Genomic DNA, 15,243 nt, shown 5'->3' with positions numbered 1-15,243 from the left:
GGAACATTATGTTATTGACAAAAAATGCTCTGTATAATGTTTGCACACTATTACAATTATTCTATGATTTTTACATTATTTTCCTATATTTAATCTGGTGTGTTTGATTTTGTATAATCCCAATGAATTAATTTGCACTGGTGAAAAGGGAATAATGTATGTGCAGTACACCATTGTTGTCGTTCGGGGAGCACTCATTAAGGCTTCCGGAAATACGTACCGGTCTGACACCAAAGAAGAAGAAAAAGTAAACTGCAACATGGCGACTCCCATGCACAGAATAATAGCTAGGAGGCAAGCGTGAGTATACTTTATATTACTTTGTATAAATATACCCTTTTTATCGTTTGGTGAACATAATGCTCTGGTAAACACAAATTACATTGCGCTGGTCTAGATTTGTGTTAAATAAAGGAGATCAAATACGAAAACAGCAGGGCTAAATAGAGCAGCAGCGCACCGCGGTCTTTCTCTACAATGCATTGTTATTACTACCGTTGGAAGGTTTTATGTCCCGTAATCAACAAATACCTTGAGATAATTCAGTTGATTCGTCAAGGAAGTATATCTTGGACCATTGGAATAGTATAGTTACATTTTAAATTAGTTAATATACCATATTGTTCTCTCATAGACCCATACTACTTTGTGGAGGTATGAGGAACCGCAAGCCAACACTAGATATAGATAGATAGATAGTTCTGTTACAGTCGGTGCAAGAATTACAACATTTCAAAAAACATTTAAAAATAGAATAAAATAAATATTAAAAGCAAATGCATACATATTCACAGTAGATCACACATATGTTCAGAAGAGTATCTAAGAATACACACTATAACATATACAGAATAAATAAATACTCTAATACCAATATACTTAAGGGCCAGAAACATATAAAAATAGTGTACTATATATATATATTTAAACATTTTCCACAGAAGCTTTTAATTAAAAGTAAAATATATCCTGTAAGGAACTGTACAGTAAGTAGGCTACAATATGTATGTGCAAATTGTTCATTATGATACAGAAGATAGCCATAATAATTGGAAAGTGTTTATCGTTGCAATACTTAACTAGATTTAAAATTATACACTGTAGAATGTTAGTAGGCATTACCAAAATGATTGATGATTCAACCATACAACATTTTCACCAGCTACAAAGCTTTACTTTGCTGAAAAGTAGTTATTGGCAATTAATCATTACTCGACTTGAAACAAGGAAATGTAGCTGCGACATTGTCTGTTCATGTCTATCCTAATTCAGTCTGTTATTTTACATACAGGGATGCAAACAAACAAAGTGTTCGTTGCCAGAAGTGTTTGGAGCTGGGACACTGGACATATGAATGCACTGGGAAGCGGAAATATGTGCACAGACCATCAAGAACAGTTGAGATGAAAAAGAAACTAAAGGAGAATGAAAACAAACCACCGAGCATCCCTGGGTAAGGATATCCATCAGAAAACTGCATAGAAACAGAAAGGCAGGATGATTCATTTGATGCTAGTAAGGCACCCAGTGGAGTTCCTTTCAGAACCTGAAGTAAATCAAACTTGTCAATCTAGAGACATACTTTTCTCACTACCATTGCTGTGAGAGCATGTGAACCCAGCATTGTTCAGGTTAAACAGATCCAAAAAATGATTGAGAAAAGTATTTTCCCGGCATTATTCTTTATACAGAAACTAATTCAGAAGGGAAATGAGTCAATCAGTCATACCTTAGTGATGACTGAATTAATGAAATTCAGTCATCCACACGGCAGCGTGCGTTGAAGCTTGCCGGCGGGCGTGTCTGAAACTCGACCAACAACCAATCACATGAATCTCCCGCCCCGGACACACCAGCACACGGTTTGATTGGCTAGAGCTTGTACAGGCATATGATTTGATTGACTGACGCTTCCGTCGAAGCTTCAAAAGTTGAAAATTGCTCAACTTTTGAAGCGAGCAAAGCGAAGCAACGCCCCACAACAATGTAGTTCGGCAAAGCGTGACGTTACCCCATTCAAAGTGAATCGGCAGAAGCATTGAAGCTTCAACGCACGCCGCCGTGTGGACGGGCCGTTAGGAAGTTTTGCTTTTTGCTCTCTCTTATTGTGCTGAAAAAGATTTGAAGTTTTATAGTTTCAAACACAATGACACCTGGTGGCTTGCAGACCGTATAGAAGCTACCTAAGACGGGCTGAAGCACGACACAACACCTATCTGTTATGACTAGTCTTGTGTGTGCAAAAACAGTTTAATAAGCCTGCATGTTGTTTTTAACTGTGCTGCATTACATTTAGAGCGTGTTGCAATATATTGCATGACATAATTTATCAATGCATAAACCAAAAGTTGTTCATGCAAAATATTTTTTCCTACAGAAAACCTTAAATATTGATGTCATTTAGTCCAGCAGTCATTGCCAGCTTATTTGTTTTTAATATCATGGTCTATATTCATCTAACATTAATATGAATCACATTGTGATGCGAAAACATTATATTCATTTTTAAATTAACAAAGTGGAAATGTTGTACTTTCTTAATTATTTTCTTCTTTTATCTAATGTGTTTATCATAAGTATCAAAACACTTTCAAAGTTGAATCAAGCCCTTTCAGTGATGTTATATGCTTAGGCCACATAAGTAACATTGTATTCTTAATTTAACACAAGCTCCTACAAAATGTATTCAAACATTCACTTCACATGAATGGTGAAACGAGCTTTGGAGGAACTGTGTCACCCCCCCATCTCTACTCTACTTTCTAAAACTGACCCATAAGCAAAGGACAATGCTATTGCTTTATATTGCCATTTAGTGGATCACATTTTAAATTACAGCCAAACACTTCAAAAAATACTGCACATTATTATCAAGATTTTGTTTGATGTTCAGATATGTCACTTTGAATACAAAAATAATGTAACAATTAATCCCATTACACAATAAGCACTGCCTCTCTTTTCATGAAAGCTATTAACATAGCCAATGTTAAAACTACTACAACACATATTACTACTTATCACTTGAGTAACAGGCCAATTCAATCTCAATGTATTGACTAATAATAATAATATCATCTCATTAAGGCTTTTATTCTCTTTACAGACCTGGAACAGAAGGGCCTAGCGAGAAGAAAAAGAAGTAAGTAAAATGTATATTTAACTGATATTTGATGAGAAACAAGTCCCCAGAGGTACGATATGCTTGAATAATATACCTACAGTTTGTGAAATATTTTGATACTATAGCAATCTTCTACATCTTAATAATACATGTGTTTAGTATCTCAATTTATTGTGTACATCTTGTTATGTTAATAACATGTTAATGTTGCACCACTCCAAGAGCCCTTTAGTTCTTCTGATGGTGGGGGGTCAATTTGATTTGGTCATTCACACAAGGCTTGATACGGTCACATGATGAGTTGTAGTGAAGGCCCAATTCCAATCCACCCCCTGCCTACACACTACCCCTGGCGGAGAGAGGGGAGTTTGTTCCAAAGCTTGCCGCTGTATTTATACCCTCTATCTGACGGGAGGGAGCCTCGTTGAGCTGCGAGTGTCACTCCGCCATGGAGTGGGTAGGGTGTGGTTTGGAATTGGGCCGAAGTCATGTGAGAATCCTGGTCAGGTAAATGTAGGTTCTCTGGGAGTTTTTAGGAGGGATGTCGTAGTGACCCTGTGATCAAGTGGATTTTATATTACCTTTGCAGCGTTACTATTGATTCAAACTGTAGAAGTCTAGATGAACATCCTCACATCCTCATTCTTAAAAGAAGTGTAATGAAACGGCTCCCTCTAGTGGAGACAATTGATGACAGTTTGCTGAAAACTGCTAACACAAGCAGTAAAACAATTGAGTAATTTTGTTCTCTTATTGAGTCATATTACAATGTCTGTTGTTTCTAATCTTAATATCACAGCTTAATAAAGCAGCTGAATGGAATCTTTCTGTCATTCATTTTTTTATTATTCACATCTCTGTTTTTTCTACCACAAAATGTCAAAATGTATTCCGGTAAAAATCCCATACTTGTAATTGGGAAGGCTTTATTTTACCAGCCTAGCATATCAGCCCCTGTGTTTCATTATCATTCCCAAATTATTCATTATGTAGACCTTTTTCACAACAGGCCTTTTGACTTGTGGCAGAAAGGCGCAGGTGGAACTAATGACTTTAACGATGGCTTGGTCACAGCTGTGATGCAAACACTGTAGATTAATTAATAAGGACATTAGCTACACTTGTGTGTGCCCCGTCAAACTCTCTGCTGTTACAATGGACCTTTTCAACTTTAAGGTCCCTCCACATCTTCCCCCTGGTCATGTGTGCTGCCACCTCCCACACATCAATTATTTGCATCATCACAGGCTGAAAATTGTCTATCTATAACATTACCAACAGGTATTAGGTGTATAATTGAGCAGTGAGGACTTTATCTTCTCTATAGACAGTTTGGCTCCAGCATAAATTCAGATGTTGTGTCATGTGCAGTTGCTTTTTAGCAGGCCATCCTAGTGTTTTGGTAGGAAGGGCAGATGGTGAACGGGCATGAGATGTGTGAGACATCTCAACAGTGACTGTTTCGCTTAATGGTGTTGTTCCCCATTCATTAAAAAAAAAACTCATTGATAAGGCTGTAAAGGGCAAGACTAGTCAGATACTTTTTCATAAGTGTGAGTGCACTGGTCTTTAAAACATTTAATAAGAAAAAAGTACTTGTAAAGGTAACTTTAGATTTTCCCGCATTTTTTCAATTTGAATAATAGACCTAACAAAAATTCAGCAGATTTGAACATGTCATAGACATCATGCCATTTCACTTTTTAAGTAGACAAACCAAGCATGTCAGTGTGGCTGAAGAACAGTCAACCAAGTGAAAAGCCTTTCAACATCACTACATATGTTCTCTCTCCTCCTTTGTAAACTGGCACAACTACAGCCCAACTGTAAAAGTGTTAGACCTTTTATAACAATACTTGATGTTCTGTTTACAGTATTCATGTTTTTCTTTTGTGCTCCGCCACTTGCTCTCAGGGTTAAAGATGGTAGCGGCAGCAGCAGTGATTCAGACAGCTCCTCAAGTGACTCATCGTCAGACAGCAGTGACTCCTCCAGCTCCTCTTCAAATGACAGCGACAGCAGCGGGGACAGCGACGATGACAGCTCTTCCTCATCTTCGTCTTCCTCGTCCACATCCTCAGACAGCTCAGACTCAGGAAGCGGCAGCGGCTCAGATCAAGGACCTCCAAAGAAGAAGAAAAAGAAGAAATGAATGTTTTTTCTCTAAGTAAATTTAAGCTGTCCACTTAAACCCCCTTCCCTTCCCCCCCTCCCTTTCTTGTCATAATTGGATTGATCCAAAGGGAAAGGACACCTTTAGGACTGTAATAGTGCTTTTACAGTTTAGGCAAAAAGGACTATTTGATTATTTTGTGTCAGCCATTTTCACATTTTTTTTCTTTTGGAAATGCATATCTCTCTTCCTGTTACTTTTATTGATATATTTTCCCACGTTTCTATATCTACTTAGCACATGATTTTTAATTCTGAGAACATTTATGAAAAGAATCGTGTTCAATTTGTGATTTTGTACTAAAGTTTATTTTTCGTGAAATGTAACTGCCACCGCACAACCTCAAAAAAGTAATGCTGTATCTGGTATTCAAAAGACATTGAACCTTTCCAAGGATAGAAAATAGAAGTTTGTTCAATTTTAGATTAGTTTTGAAGTTGGAAAGTCTTGTTTCACTGTAAAATAAACTTGGCTTGTTTTTCTTTTTTATGGTCCTTGCTCAATTTGATATTGTAAAATATTTTACTTTGCTAAGACAAACACATTATAATGACTTTACTTATATGCATTTTGGAATAAAATGCAAAAAATTGTCTTTTTGTTAACTGATTTACACAAATTATATTTTCAAAAACAGCATATATATCTGTGCCAAGCAATGTGGTTATAAACGGTGTCTCCGTGGAAAATATAAAAAGTGTTGTGATTGTTTTATTTGCACTCATGTCTTTTTGGTGATGAAGATGAAGAATTTGGGCGTGGCAGACCACAGTACTGTCCCTCACACCGCTGCCATAGTCATTAGCATATGTTGTGTACATCTTGATATACTTTAAGTTCAAAGACGTTTTTAATCTAAAATGCTAATAATCAAAAGTTGATATCCCTTAATGTGCTTGATCAAAAAGAAAATCTGGGGAAAAGTTAATTGATGGCTATTTTGAAGAAATTAACTCGTAAGTATCCAACATAGACCAAATTGATCATTAAACTCATCAAGTCATAAATATCAGCGAAGAGAGCACACAAAACACTGAATGTAATTGCAGAAACTTAGCATCACAAAGTAATCATTAATGGATGGGAGAAAAGTATGTGTAAAACTTAATTTACAGCATTTTTTTAAAAGAAATTCATATTGAAATGTATAAACATTTAAGACATGTAGCCTACTTACCAAATCAACACAATAACTTTAAATAAGTAAATAGATATGGTAATAAATACATTATATCAATATAATAAACATAAAATAAGTCTTAAATCGTTCCTTAAAAGTCGAATTACAAGTTTAAAAGTATTATTTTCTTTAAAGATTTCATCATTTGACAATCAAACCAACGATATTGGGGTTACATTTTGTATGTAACATAACCACCTATTATCCATAGGTTTACCATGAATGTGATGTTTATGAATAATATCCTCAATGTGTAATTACACTTTTAAAATCATGTTTGACTTTAGGAATAGTTTTACAGAGTATTATCTTTCAATAAAGTCGAAAATGATTTCCGTCCTGACCGTCAAGTCAGTGCAACCTTTGCGTCACACAAATGTTGCATTCAATCATATGGGATTTAGCAATATCATTAATCGTAGCGCTGTCACAGTAAATATTACAATTTTATACTACCTTTAAATCAACTTACTCATCGGTGCGTTTTCAACTCAGTAAACTGATAATATGTGTGCTGTCAAAATAATAATTCCTCTAAATTAAAAAATGTTTACACTCCGATAATGTTTACAAAGGTGGTTGCCTTGAGATATTTCTGACAGCAAGTGAAGGCAGCACCGCTTGCTGCCATCCATGCATCCAGTCCTGTCTGTGGTACCTGCTGGCTACTTAACTTAGCTAGCAGCCTTACCTATCAGTTACTTCTGTTCAGTAAGAATAAAATGAACGACAGACAAAATGAATTTATTTAGTTTTCCACTCGATGCGCAGTTGCGTTTTAAGGAAAAGATGGATAGCTTCCATTCGGTTTTTCTATTTTAGCTGTTATAGCATTTTGCTGAGTCCATTTTGCGTGTAACTGGAAGTGGAAAAGACAAAGAGAAAAGAGCTTTCCAATAGCTAGAATGGTTTGGGCCTAAAAGGAAGACAAGAGGTAAGGATGGCGAATATCAAAAAATACGTCATTTGGTGATTAACTGTACTCGGTGGTAATCTGACATTTTTAAAGAATGTTAATTTAAAATTCTGCAGAAAATTGCAAGGGTTTCATAGCTAGCTAGCCGCTAGCATAGCCCTAATACGCTAACATTATGCTAAGGCAAATATGCAGGTATTCCTCTAGGTAGCGTGTTAGCTTCTTGCTAAACGGTCAAACGTTGTAGCTACTTATGAGTTTTTGATTGTGGGAATGATACAAATGCCTAATGTTACTTTTATTCGTGTGGTGGCTTCCTGTCCTCGTAGGGCTAACACCGCAGTAGTAGTGATCATGTTTTTGTTCATGTTATATTGGCTAACAGGTCATTACGTCTAATGCTTGTGTTTTTCTCTGTTTAGCCAAGTTTGACATGCCTTACATGCATACGTTTTATAACAATTAGTACTTTGTTTTATCGAGACGGAGGTTATTATGTGATATTCTAGTGAACAGAACAAACAGCTGCTCCTCACAGTTTGTTTATCATGCACATAACTGTTATCCACTTCTCAAATCTAACTATAGGTTAATTCTAAACGATGGACAATTAAGAAACGAGCAATACTTGGGTACATTTTCTCTGCCGATAACAGCACAATTTAACAAATTCTAGGCCCACAACATTAATCTTTTTTCATAGTGACGAGCCAAAACTTTTGGATTGTTGTCCTGTAGCCTCCGCACGTCGTATAATGAATGTGTTATAGCAGATTGCTCTCGGTGTCACTCCTAACTGTCTTCAGTCAGAATCCTAATGACTAAATATTATATATATAAAATAGGAAGGCAACATAATAGCTTATGTGTCGAGCTTTGGTCTCGCAAAGGGACAGCTGATATGCTTTTCCAGGAAGCCATTTTACGTGCCACAGTTGGGGGAAGGGCCAGAAAATGCATCATAAGTCCACAGTTAAGTAACAATTAGGAGTACCACTGTCAATGTGTGTGTATCAAGAAGGTTCAGTTGACACACATGGAGAAAATGACATTGCTATCAGCTTGTTCATCTTGGTTCACACATCATGGTGGTTAGGGGGGTGGGGGGGGGGGAGGAGAAGAGACTCAGGTCATGAACTCATTTATGGCAGGTAGCTGTGAGCTAGCAGCCCAACATCTGTAGCCAGCTGGTTCATGGAGGTTCAAGTTTTCTGTGTTGTGGGTGCTGTTGTTTATAACGTTTACAGTATGTTAAAGGGTTCGTTTTACAGTGTCTTAAATGTAGTAATTCCTTTAAATAAAGCGAAAGGAAAACATGTCCCTTTTTACTACTTACAATAATTACAGGATGAAGGCACTACAATCTATAAAAGTAAAAATCGGTTTTAGGGTAAGCACAGGATCATGAACTCTTAAGCCAACATGGGACACATTACTCAACAGAGCTACATGATTTGTTGACGATTAGTGTTAACTATTTTGATGATTGATTAAACTTTTCTAATTTTCATTCAGGAAAAGCTGTTTGCGCTTCTAAATATGTAGATTATCTACGATGTTTCTGGACTGACAAAATAAGTCATTTAAAGACAAACCTTGGACTTCTTTAAGGAATTCAAATGACATATTTCACTATTTTCTGACATTTTATAGATCAGAAAAATAATCTGTAGTGAGAATAATCTTTAGGTGAGGCCCTATTTGTCAGCCTATATTTGGGTGACTCCCAATGTCAGTACTTTTAATTTATGGGAATATTAAGAAACTACTTTTGTTTAAGAAACCAAGTAAACAACCTAATTGAAATGCTTTTCATGACAAGCGTCTTTGTGAAGGTGACAAGTGTGTTGTAGCAGATAATGTTATTTTTCTTCTGTCAACTGGTGCTCTGACGCATCTCACTGTGAAATACTCTTCACTTCCCGTTTAGGTTTTGTTCTGTGGCTTCAGTATAACCGTTTCCTTTGTTGTTACGTGACGGGCAAATGTTCTGTTGAGATGTTATGGCGACTAGTTTGTCCGTTCCAGACAGAGGAGTGGGTGCATGTTTTCTTTGGCTTTGACACAACTATTGTACGTTGCAGTTGTGGTACAGTGTGGTTTTCCAGGCTGGAGTTTTGGAAAGTGTCATGAGCAATACCTAGGTCCAGACTTTTCAACAACAACAGGGTTGTTAGGCTGCCCTTTTCAAAACGTAGTGGTTTTCTGAAAATAACACATGCTTTGCAATACTAACTAACCTTGTCTTCATTTTTATTTTGATTTTATATACTTTATTAATCCCCATGGGGAAATTGTTTCTCTGCATTTGACCCATCCTAGTGTTAGGAGCCGTGTGCTGCCATTTTGAACGGCGCCCGGGGAGCAGTGTAGGGAACGGTGCCTTGCTCAGGGACACCTCGGAAGCACTTGGTCTTGCCGGGACTTGAACTGGTGACCTTCCAGTTGCCAAGCCAAGTCCCTATGGACTTCGCCACCATCCCCTTGATCTCCCAAAGATTATAAAAATGAATGAATGTAGTAGTCATAGCAATCACGGTTTCTTTATTGTGCCAATGCTACTGTCATGAAACCCAATTTTCCCCGGGATAAATAAACTATTCTGATTTAAGCAGTTATATTCTTTTAACCCTGCCCAAAGTAAGAGCTAATTGAGTCTTCAGCTATGTGTTTTTTAATCAGATCGTATTACCTTTACAAAGAGAGGCTTTTAGAAAGTAAGTTGTTTGAAGGCTCTTCCAGGGTCTGCCAGATGAATTGGCCCAAATCGAATCAAACATCAGCAGCTCTTTTTTGTATCCCTCAGTGCTGGTGCTCACACAGCAGAAAAATATGCTACTCACTGTGTCCTGACCTCATGCATCTGTTCTTCAGCTTGTGTTCTTTAGGGTGTGAGTTAAGCTCTCATGAGGCTATGTAGTCCGGTGGAGGTGAAGCTCATTAAGGCCATTTAATTTCACAGATCTGGCACACGGCCGGGCTCTGATATACTGCCCTATAATATTGCTCTTCTTGAAATGAGAACATCAGTTGGACCAGTTTAATGTAAAACTTCTGATAAAGGACAATGCTCTGCACGATAGTGCTTTGCAGGCAATAACAAGTGGATCAGTAACATAAACAGTAAAAATCCCAGTCTGTCAGATGGATCCGGAGCAGTCAAAGGAGAATTAGGAGTACTTATTTTTGTGTTACTTACCCAAACTTTTTTTAATAAGCGATTCAGAAAGCATATTGTTCCAACAAAAGCTTCTCATGCATGGCACACGCAGGAAACTGCAAGGCAATTGCCCCCCAATTTACGAATTATGTAATTTGATTTTTCCTCAGGTGGCCACTGCATTCACATTTGGCCCCAGCGTGTATCAAAAGGCACGCTCTGCTGAGTGCAAAGGTTTATTTAGAGGTTCAGAGTAGTAAGCTATAGGTTATGTTTCTATTTGTAGGCAGGCAGATATCACAGTGTCACATTTGAGCACAGACTGCTCTGAGGAAAAGATTGTTTATGATGCATTCAATTTTAACAGTCATGATTAAGGGTGTACTTTTCCTTTTAAAAGCTTTAGCATTTATTGTTGGCTTTATTATAAGAGTTCAACAGACAATTTTATATATATATATTCTCATGAAATAATCATTGACATCCCTAGCAGTTGAGCTATTGTTGTCATGAATTCAGCATGTTTTCTTCCATATATTTGCTGCTTGTAAATCTTGTTCAACTCAATTCTGCAAAATGTCAATTTTAACCGCAGGAGTTTTCCCATTGGTAAAACCGTTCACAACTTTAGACGAGCTGCCCAAGATTATAAATCTGCACTTGCTTGAACTGTGTAGGACCATACACCCTAGCATGTTGATTCAATACTGAATGGAGGCCAAAGGAGTGTTTTTTGTTTTTGTTAAAACAAACTTTACATAGTTCAGAGACCGGTGAAAAGAGTGATGCAAAACATTTAAAGGCCTTCTCTCTCTTAGACATAAATGATGCTTTTCACTAAACACATTTATATATTAACAGCCGAGTGACTTGTGTTTATCTTAAAAGATACTCTTTACATCTCAGTAAACAGGTTTGCTCGATGATGAGATAAAAACGCTTCTAAATGAATCTGTTATTAATTAGCTTTAAAATAAAGAACCGTCACAGCACTTGCCTCTTGTAAGTGCTACCGCCCCCCCCCCCCCCCCTCGATTCAGATAATGCACACCTGCCGAGTGGAGGCTTTCCAGGCAGTGACTCCGTTTAAATGCTTCAAACCTGACCCAGCCTCGATGAAAAGATAAAAGCAGTTGCCAATCAAGACTTAGTCTTGTTTTGATATGCTAAAGTCACTAGGAAGCCGTATAGACATGGTAAAGGCTCTTTGCTGAAGAAAGCATTCCAAATACTCTGACGTAATCCTCATTTTGACATCTGCCTGTAACATAAGGGGCCAAATAACTTTTTTATTATTTTACTTGGCTTGTTCATTACCCCAATTAGTGTATAATTATGTCTGTGCCCTTCCAATCTACTATATCTTGGCATTTGTGTTTCCCAAGGAAAGTATTTAGGATTGTTTTTATCTTAACATTTCTGAAAGAGACCTTATCCTAGCAGCTACGTATGGGACACTAAAGTTTATTTTGATGTGGATTGCGATATAATAAGCTCTTACAATAAATTGACTGCAGTACATGTAGAGAAGTGGTAAAATAGAGCCTGATTTTCAAATGATCTCATATAAGAAAGAAGAGCTTCTTTTTATTTCTGTTTATCGTTTCATTTATTTATGTAGAGTACCCTATGATTAAATAACACTAGTAATAGTTTTAAGCATTTTTTGATTATTGGATATATCCTAAATTGCATTTAGTCAGGATAATCTTGACATGGAATTTGTATTTATTCCAAGCCTACCAGCGGCATGTGGTTTTGACAGCACTCTTCCCCTAACAGCTGCTAATATGAGGCAGGTTTGCAGCATTTGAATGGGTTCTCTGTCTGGAATGCCTGCTGTCAGCAGGTTTGCTTCAAAAGCATCAGGGGAGGTGGCACTGACTGCCCATCTGTACCCGCTACTGACGATGTGTTGTTCAATGTCAAATACTCTTTGCACACAGGAGTTTAATGAATACTGGAAACTTCTGATGACACGATTTGGTGTCTGATGTATACACACATTATTGATAATATCAGTGATTAATATGGTGCCAAATTGTTTTTGAATAACCAAGATTCACATTAAAGTGACTTGGTGTGCCCCAGTGAATGAGCACTCATTCCATAGTATCATACATTTGCAGGTGCTGAGTTGCATTTTATACCTAATGATTTGTTATTGATTAAATCAACCTTGGATAGCATCCTGCTTCTATGTATAACAAATATATATATATATGGCATTTATAATTGATGAGCTGAAAATAACTGACTACAAGTAAACAAATATCATACAAATGTGATTTTATATTATATATCATTACATTTACATTTTTCAAACTAATACAGGATTTCCGAAAACATCAACCCTGATCATAGACAACATGGAGAACATATCCTCCTTATTGTTTGGTAATGTTTTCCTTGCTGCTTTGTCTACAGACCAGCTTTACATTTCCAAATGTAAAATGGGGTTCCCAAATGTGGATGTCATATGTTTTGTGTGTAAGGTTGACACTATTTTAATAACAATGCCAAGAGAACGTTGATCACAAAGTTTCAGCTGTTTAGTCAACGCTTCCATCTTTTTGTCCTGCTTTTAGTTTGTAGTTTCAATTTGTTGCAACTGAAAGCTATTCAGATTAGATGTACCAAGTGGTAGAAGTGAAATCCCCGTTTAGTTGGAACCTGTGGCCAGGCAATACAGAAAAGAAGCTGGCACTTTTACCCCCTGATCCCACCGGAAGCGTCTGCGCTGCGCCGCGCCGCGCCGCGACCTCCTCCTGCGTCATAACCCACCAGGCGCGTTTCAAAACGTTGCGGAAGCGGAGCGTCGTGTGTGCAGCCTCGCAGTTGTTGGATGAACGTTCCACTTCCTGCCTGCGCTGCGCCGCGTCAAAAATAGGATTCATCCTATATTTTAGAAATTCCTTGTGGCGAGGAGCTTCTGGGACGCTTCGAGCCGCGGGTCTGGTGGAATAGCACCCATTGACTAGAGTGGCCGCGATCGCTAAAAACGCCGCAGCGCAGACGCTCCTGGTGGGATTAGGGGGTTAGCATTGTCTTTGACTTTGCATTATGCCTTAAAGAGCCTGTGACACGGTTTTCTCCCATCATCCAAACCCATCAATTTGAGTACATATTGTCCCCTTGAAAACCGTTACTGAACTGATTTTGGATATTTGTACTTTGATAACCATTAATCTGCCTTCAATGTTGACAATTTTCTGGATCTTCTCGCGGATTCTTCAAGTCCCGCCAAATGATGGGTGACGTCATTGCGGGCACAGCGCTCCAGCTGCACCGTCCAGGATACCAGCATCTGCATGTAAACCTTTATATATATATATATACAGTCAGATGTAAACGCACGATGGTGCACACAGCAGCAAGCTCAGACAGCGATGACAGGTTAATGTTGAACGTGTCTGAGAGCTCATATGAGGCTGAAGGATCGGTTTATGTTGTATCTGTTAGAAGTTTAGGAATGAGGTGCGTCAATATGGGCGATCATACGGTCATGTAGCCAGTGGTGGACTGGGACTAAAAATCATCCCGGGACTCTCGACCGGCCCACTTCGGTACCGCTAGTAAATTGTCAACGGGGGGAGCGGGGGATGTAAAATACAAATATAATGTCTGTGTCTTTGACATTAGCGCTGCTCGCCACCTGTGCCCTGTACTACGAAGCCAGTTCAACAGACCCTGGATATGTTTGAGTAACAAACAAACTAACAACAAACTAACAAACGAGATCTCGCTAAGCGGTCCTACGACGCTGGTTATCAACTCGGTAAATCAAGCCAGGGTTTCTCTCTCCAGCTGAGAGCGCGTTCACGTCTAAAACACGAGTGGATCTGACTTTAATTACATTTGTCTCGAGTGTTTCGTCAACATAATGTGTTAAATAATACTTCTGCATCGAGTCTGTGACACTGTGAGTGTTGCAGGGCCAGATGAGGCTGGAGAAGCTGACTCAGATAAGGAAATATATGATATTATATGATCGATGATCTGATTGATGATGTAATATGAATGATAAGTGCGACACGTCGACGTCTTCTCTGCATACGGCAGTTTAAACTGTATTTCCTTTATCCTGTAATATGACTTGAGAGATTTAAACTCCGCACACTGAGTTGATCTCTTTTCTATAGACGCCGGAGGCGGGCAGCGTCAGGTAAAAGAAGTTATTTAGCCTTCTCAAACTTGAGCCTCACGCGCCGCCTATGGGGGATGTGCTAGTTACTTATCCGACCGGCCCACTTCGGTACCGACCCATCGGGATTCGTCCCGATGGCCAGTCCGCCACTGCACCCAGCCCACGTAAACTGTCAACGGGGGGAGCCTCGCTGCGGGGAAACGGTGGACCTAGTGTCCCGATCGGAGTGGGAATAATAATAATAATCCGTGCATTGTATCCATTAATTTCCCCAACATTGTGGTAAAAAACCACACGTTTAATCCACGTTGGTGTACTACAACTACAAAAAGCATCGGTTTGTTTTCTCATCAGTAAATGCAGACCGGCTCAAACAAACGATTTTTAATCATCATCCTCACTCATCATTTAATGTATCATATGTTCGCCGAATTGACATGAAAGCACTAATAAATGTAGTTTCATCCACTTGAGTTTATAACCACAAAAATAATCGATTTGTTTTTATATCACATCCGACGGGAGGAAATTCAGCAGCTCTCA

At 38.3% G+C, this 15,243-nt stretch overlaps 2 protein-coding genes across 5 annotated transcripts in view; both read left to right on the top strand.

Annotated features, from left to right (window-relative positions):
- Positions 1–215: 215 nt before the first annotated feature.
- Positions 216–5,784, top strand: zcchc10 (zinc finger, CCHC domain containing 10). Its single transcript, XM_034099309.2, has 4 exons — positions 216–300; positions 1,292–1,453; positions 3,107–3,142; positions 5,039–5,784. Exons 1-4 carry the CDS (start codon positions 260–262, stop codon positions 5,274–5,276), a joined length of 477 nt encoding a protein of 158 aa, XP_033955200.1. The 5' UTR covers positions 216–259; the 3' UTR covers positions 5,277–5,784.
- Positions 5,785–7,123: 1,339 nt separating this feature from the next.
- Positions 7,124–15,243, top strand: part of aff4 (AF4/FMR2 family, member 4) — a 34,800-nt gene continuing 26,680 nt past the window's right edge. For all 4 annotated transcript variants that reach the window (XM_071205530.1, XM_071205529.1, XM_071205526.1 and 1 more), the window contains exon 1: positions 7,124–7,411. The gene's annotated coding sequence lies outside the window, so the exon portion shown is untranslated. The remainder of the gene's footprint in view (positions 7,412–15,243) is intronic.

The sequence above is a fragment of the Pseudochaenichthys georgianus genome, chromosome 14, assembly GCF_902827115.2.
Source record: "Pseudochaenichthys georgianus chromosome 14, fPseGeo1.2, whole genome shotgun sequence".
Lineage (NCBI taxonomy): Eukaryota > Metazoa > Chordata > Actinopteri > Perciformes > Channichthyidae > Pseudochaenichthys > Pseudochaenichthys georgianus.
The sequence above is the reverse complement of the archived record's forward strand: the minus strand, read 5'-3'. Positions and strand labels throughout refer to the sequence as shown.

Bases quoted from the DNA above. Each gene is read 5' to 3' on its own strand.
- zcchc10 (XM_034099309.2), top strand. From the start codon at position 260: ATGGCGACTCCCATGCACAGAATAATAGCTAGGAGGCAAGC. The intron at 1,454-3,106 runs GTAAGGATATCC...TTCTCTTTACAG, and splicing joins AAACCACCGAGCATCCCTGG to ACCTGGAACAGAAGGGCCTA. The intron at 3,143-5,038 runs GTAAGTAAAATG...ACTTGCTCTCAG, and splicing joins CCTAGCGAGAAGAAAAAGAA to GGTTAAAGATGGTAGCGGCA.